The sequence below is a fragment of the Platalea leucorodia genome (assembly GCF_965183815.1).
Source record: "Platalea leucorodia genome assembly, chromosome: 2".
In the NCBI taxonomy this organism is placed as follows: Eukaryota; Metazoa; Chordata; class Aves; order Pelecaniformes; family Threskiornithidae; genus Platalea; species Platalea leucorodia.
In genome coordinates this window covers 74,273,084-74,279,168 of record NC_138824.1, presented here as the reverse complement: position 1 = coordinate 74,279,168, position 6,085 = coordinate 74,273,084, and the positions used below count along the sequence as shown (strand labels likewise).

At 45.9% G+C, this 6,085-nt stretch overlaps 1 protein-coding gene across 1 annotated transcript in view; it reads right to left on the bottom strand.

Annotated features, from left to right (window-relative positions):
- Positions 1 to 2,222: 2,222 nt before the first annotated feature.
- The window catches only part of LOC309601312 (cohesin subunit SA-2-like), a 63,057-nt gene continuing 59,194 nt past the window's right edge, over positions 2,223 to 6,085 (bottom strand). The window contains exons 30-32 of the mRNA XM_082334256.1: positions 5,489 to 5,663; positions 4,420 to 4,513; positions 2,223 to 2,845 (exon numbers count right to left, since the gene is read on the bottom strand). Of these exons, the coding sequence (XP_082190382.1) occupies positions 2,837 to 2,845; positions 4,420 to 4,513; positions 5,489 to 5,663 (278 nt within the window). The 3' untranslated portion in view covers positions 2,223 to 2,836. The remainder of the gene's footprint in view (positions 2,846 to 4,419; positions 4,514 to 5,488; positions 5,664 to 6,085) is intronic.

Here is a 6,085-nt window from a genome sequence, read left to right as displayed (position 1 = left end):
GTGGCACAGAGAAATCCGTGCCACTCAGCTCATCCCACCATCTCCTGTAGAGACTTACAGCGCTGTATCTTAAGCAATGAAACTCATCACTAACATCTGTTTGTGAACCTTACCAAGGCAAACTCAAGTCATTTTAATACCATTCAAAAGATTTTTAAAAATAAAATCAGGGTTGACTATTCCAATTTTAATGGAAACTCATCAATGTCCAGTTTCTCTAGTGCTGGTCAGATCCCTTTCGCTACTTGCCTGCAGTTTGGGGTTTTTCAACAGTAAAGCAACAGAGGATTTATGTTAAGCTCTGTTCCCTAAGGGGCTGCGGGAAGGGATGACCAACTGGCTTTCTACAAGATGATCCTGAATTTCTATTGCTGTTTGCGGGGTAGTGACTTTTCCCTACCCGAAACCCTTCAGCTGGAACCCCCCCTTCTTAAAAAGGGGGCTTGTAAATGGGCACCTACAGCCAAGGGCTTTCTCAGAGCAGTGACTTTTCTCCCTTAAGCAAAGAGGGCTGTGGTGCAGGGTAGCTCTCTTCTGCAGAGCCTGTAGCTGTCGTTGCCACTTTGTGCTCAATGAATGAGGTGCGTGTTAAATCCTGCTCCCTCTTGTACTTGTGATAACCAACTCCCTTTTTTCCTAAAGGATTTGCACTGCCCTAGCAGAGAAAATTATGGTATTACTGTGGAAGTAACTTTTCTTGTAATACATGAACTATAAAACTTACTCTACCTTTCCCCAGGATAATTCCCAGCCTTCCTGGTCCTTCGTGATAAAAATTAAAGCATCTGCATGTTTGATGTGGTCCCAGGGATGGCTGTTTCCTTAGTCCAAGTCCAGCTGTATTCTGCCTGCTTGGTAAGTAAGTAAGTGTTTAGGGCCAGAGCCACAAATCTAGCTGGATGAGGGCAACATCACTGTCACAGCCTGGGGGCTGAGGGGCCACAGGGGAACAGAGAACACCTTGATCTGGGTGAAAACTGGCGTTACCTTGCAGAGTGCCACCTCTCCCCTTGCAGTAGCCTGCTGCATACTTAACCATGCAAAACGAAACATAATGCTTTTACTATTGCCTGGGAGACATTCACGGCTTTCCTGTCCTGTATCCAGCTGAGATAGAGTTAATTTTCTTCCTAGTAGCTGGCATAGTGCTGTGTTTTGGATTTAGCATGAGAATAATGTGGATAACACACTGATGGTTGAGTTGTTGCTGAGCAGTGCTTACACCAGTCAAGGACTCTTCAGCTTCCCATGCTCTGCCAGGTGCACGAGGAGCTGGGAGGGGGCACAGCCAGGACAGCTGACCCCGACTGGCCACAGGGCTGTTCCATACCGTATGGCGTCATGCCCAGTATATAAACTGGGGGGAGTTGGGCAGGGGCAGTGACCGCTGCTTGGGAAGTGGCTGGGTGTCAGTTGGCAGGTGATGAATGGTTGCATCGCTTGTTTTTCCTGGGTTTTGTTTCTTTGTCTCATTGCTTTCTTTTTCACTACAATTTTATTTATTGTTATTTTATTTAAATTATTAAACTTTATTATTAAATTTATTTTAATTCTTATCCAAAGTTTTCTTACTTCTGCTCTTCTGATTCTCTCCCCCATCCCACCGGAAGGGGGAGGGTGAGCAAGCGGGTGGGTGGTGCTTGGTTGCTGACTGGGGTTAAACACCACCACGCTTCCACGTTCATGGGAGCTCACTTCTCGGCCTATTTAATAACAGGGCAAACGACAAGGCCAGTAGCACTGCTGCTCTTCTTTCTCCAGGCTTAGCGGTGGAATAGCACTTGTGCTTTCAGTATTAACGGATAGCAATGGTAGTGTAGTTTATTTTACACAGTTACAATCCAAAATATTTATATATATATATAAAAAAAAATAAAGCTGATATTGATAGGATTAATGCAGTGTACAATTCCATGGAGCAGTGACAAAGGGTCAGCGAAAGCAGCCAGCACGCCCCAGCCTACTGCCTCTGAAACACTCTTGAGTGAAGAACATTTCCAAATTCTCAATGGAAAAACTTATTTTGAAAGGCCCTATTTACAGTCTATTTACATTGCCTTTTCAGGCTTTATATTTCCCAAGTAAATACCACATGATCACTCTGTAGGAAGGATTTCTTCCAGAGGAAAATACTCAGTCAACTGGTCCCGTTTCTTTCTTTGTTACTTAGAAGCCTTGATGCAAGCCCCCTGGGAACCCGTCCTGATCCCTACAGACCACTAACCGCCTCTCTGTAAGCACTGGAGTTTAGAAATGCCTTCAGACGACTTCATCCAGGTTTTCTATCTCAGAGGCAGGACACGGCCCTGCCAAGTCACCTGCCATCGCCCAGCAGGTCACAGCGTTCGCAGCGGGGCCAGGCTCCTTTCTCCCTGGGGTCAGGTGCAAGGAAGCAAGTAGATATCCATCTTGGTTATCTCAAATGGTAAAGAATACATCCAGCAGAATGCCGCCCCTGCGCTGATTTGAGCAAGCTTGTCTCACCTGGGTTACAGAGTCTTTGCCTCAATATTTGTCAATACCCTGATTCCAGTCCTTAGGTTGGGAAGTGTTCCAAGGCAGCATCGAGGACCAGGATGCAGTTGAGTAACGATGTTGATAACGCCCACAACCTTAGAAGTGCAGTAGCGAAATCAGTAACACCACGAACAGCGCTGTGGAGAAATCAACCGCAGTGCTAGTAACTGGCTCTGGGTGCATGCCTACAGGCAGAGATTTGAGGTGAACCGTATCTCCTGCTGCCTTGGTTGATGCCAACACAACCCCATTTTCAGTTAAACAATTTGCAGAAAAAAATGGTAGTGTGTTCTTCACTTCCATTTATCCTCTCAGCTTCTTAACTGTCCTATACCAGAAGAAAAAAAGATTAGGTCAGTCTCATACTATCAAGAAAACATCATAAAAGAGCACATAAGAAATCAGAATAAAAGCGTAGCCTCTAACCGTTTAGCAGTTTGGCCATAGCTGGCTCTTGGAAAGCACTATATTTAGCTTCCACAAAAGGGAAGAAGCATTTCTGTACCACAAGGAGCCCAGAAAAGGCACTACAGGGAAAGGCCACATACTAGATAAGTTAGTGTATCTATCTTCTGTATGGCTTCAATCTTGGTCCACAGATTTAAATTCTTTTATTATCTGTCTTCAATAGGAGCTGCTCCAAGCATATGGTCCAAACAAATAGTCTACATTTTAAAAGGCATACAACTGGAAGAAAAGGTAGAAGTCCCTTTTTTCTTGTAGTCCTCTTTAAAAAGACCCAGAAAAACCCACCCCTCAAACATGAAAAGAAACCATTTGTTCAACTTTACAGGAAAAACTCATTTAAAAAGTCAAAAATCAGACAAGGTCTTCACATGTGGCTCTTAGATCGCAGATAAGCAGAGCCACTGGAAATCAAGGGGTTGCCTAAATCACTGCAAAACAACTGTCTGCCAAACGCCGGGTTTACATTCTATCAGAAGTTCAGAGAGCAGGGGGAAACACAGGAGAAAAACCCGAAGGAACCGCTCAGCCCCTTGCAATGGCTGACAGAGCAAACCCTTAGAGGACGGGAGATGTGAAAGGCTGCAGCACAGGAAACCTCATGGCCTCTTTTTGGTTTTTTTTTCCCCCTTTCAGTACAGTCACCGCTGCAAGTCACCCGGTGTACAACAGCCCGTTTGAGTCCTTGCACTCCACCAAAGGGCTCAAAGTCCTTCCCTGCTGCAAGTATCCATTCCAGGGCTGAGCTGAGACCCAGGCAGACAGCTGCCGTTTTGCCAAACTATTATCTGATCCCAAAGGCAATGGCTGCCCACAAGACAAGCCCCAGGCTACGCCGGCTGCCGCTCCAAGCCCACAATGTTCGCGTGCTTCCCTTCAAATCCCCAGCTGGTCTGGGGACAATTTAATCTCCCCAACAGCCTTGACTGGAAAAGGGCAAGAAACAAGGGACGCTCCCGCAAGAGCCCTGGGCTGACCAGTGATCAGACACATTCCGAGTCTTTCGATCTAAAGAGCACAACGCAAACAGCATTTTTGAAGCAGACATTCCCTGCAGGCCATGCAGCAGTGCCATCTCTGCAATGTGTCAGTAACATGAAGCAACAGCAGCAAATGGCTCTTAATCAAGGAGCTTCACAGTATGGGAAAAAAGGAAACCGGATCCTCCTCTTAATACACCGTAGCTGGTGTTCAACGTACCTAAGGATGCCTAGATGCTACAATAAGAATTGCCTTAAAAATGCAGATCAAGCTTAAGAAGGAGACTACAGCTGCAGCTGGAAAGGGAAGAGGGGAGAATCCCTTTTCTCAGCCTGAAAGGGGCCACAAAAGAGCAGCCCCTTTGCTGCCAGATGGGTACTCGTGAGATTCTGAACTTGCCTTCACCCACCTAAACTACAGCTGTCCTCCGAGCTGGAAAACCCAAGCTGGAATTACCTGGTCTGCACCAACCACATCAACATCGACATCTTCAATTGTGTCTTCTGCTTGACCCTCCCCTGAGACATCTTCTGTCTTAATCTCATCTTTGCTGGAAAAAAAAAAAAGCTAAGTCTTGAGAAACTTTATGACAGAGGTTGCACATTGCACAAGTGTGCTTAAGGCAGAGTAGTTCACGTATGAAGATCTGCTGCTGAGATATCCACGTAAGGTAGCCCAAAGTTTCTGGCCCAGTATTTCCCAGGTATTAAAGAGGTTATGCTGTGAGGAATTTCCAATAAAGCAGTTCAGAAACAAAACATTCATTTAAACAGGGACTACCTTCATGTTTAATACATTTTTGTTCTATTTTACTTGTATTCATCAGGTCCGTGCAACAAGTGTCCTAAAACCTGGAAAAGCATGGTCTTTCTGGGATTTGTGTTTCATCTGTTAACCTACTCGTATGGGAAATGGCACCTAACACCTCAATAAATGAGGGAAAATATCCCAATTGAGCACTTTGGGTGCTTTACAGAGCTCAAAAGTAGACTCCAGACTCCCCATTTCTGCAATAGCTCTCTTACATCCAAGTTCTGTGGGGTTTCAGTCAGGTGCGCGTGCATGCTGCACACGGACATGCACCTCTCTAAAAGAAAGTCACCAGTTACACAGTAGGTAACAGCAGATCTGCACAGGCAAGAATCCTCTTTCATTTCCAGAGATGCAGCAAACGCTCATCCTCAGGCTGGAGTAACCAACACCACAGCCCCCTAATCAGGAGCAGAGACAAGAGAAGTGGGACAGGGAACCCTCCTCCTTCCTTGTCTTTTTCTCTGCACACTCGCTATTAGTCCAAGAAGGCACAGAAGCCCTGTGACGGTGGGGGACAATCAGGATAAAGCAGCAAATGTAGATATTGGACTGAGGAAACAAAAAAACCCAACCTGTCCTTGGGACACAGCCCGTAAGACAGACAGGAGGGGCACACACCCTGTGCCCATGGAAGCAGAAGCAGAGGTGGATAGAGACCCCAACTGTCAATACCAGGACAAGTGAAGGAGCTTGTAAGACATAAAACTCTCACCAGTATCTTCTCCGCAGCCCTCCTGGACAAAGGAACGGCAAATGTTCCTGCAAGTGCATCTCTCGAGATTTTAGCCTCTTTCTGCTTTTCCCTGCTGCAGAAGCAAGCTGGGAAGCACACTGCGGGTCTGGAGCTTTGCTTGCTGCTTCAGTCTGGCTGGTTTCAGGCAAAGACCCTGTAACAGACAGTGAACAGACTCGTTCTTCAGCCTCACCCTCAGAGGTCTTGAGATGGACATTTCCAACATGTCCCCCACAGCAGTGAAGCAACGGGGCCAAGCTCAAAGAAAGATTTGGAGCAAAGCTCCTTCATTTATTGAAGGAACCAGCTAAAAGTCTCATAAAAGAAAATCAGTTTCATTTGCCACTGGTCATTTCTGCAGCCTAGATTTATGATCTTGGCCCCAGTCCATAAGTGCTATCAGTACTGCTGAGCCTATATAACCCTCAAGAAAGGAGGGCCTTTGGGACACAAAGGAACAAGCTTTCTGAAGGCAGGTCACTAAAAAGAAAATTTCTGAGAAAGGATGAGAGAGAAACTAAAGTATGGTCTGGAAAAATTCCCTTTCCTCCACACATATGTCTGTAGCACTTAACA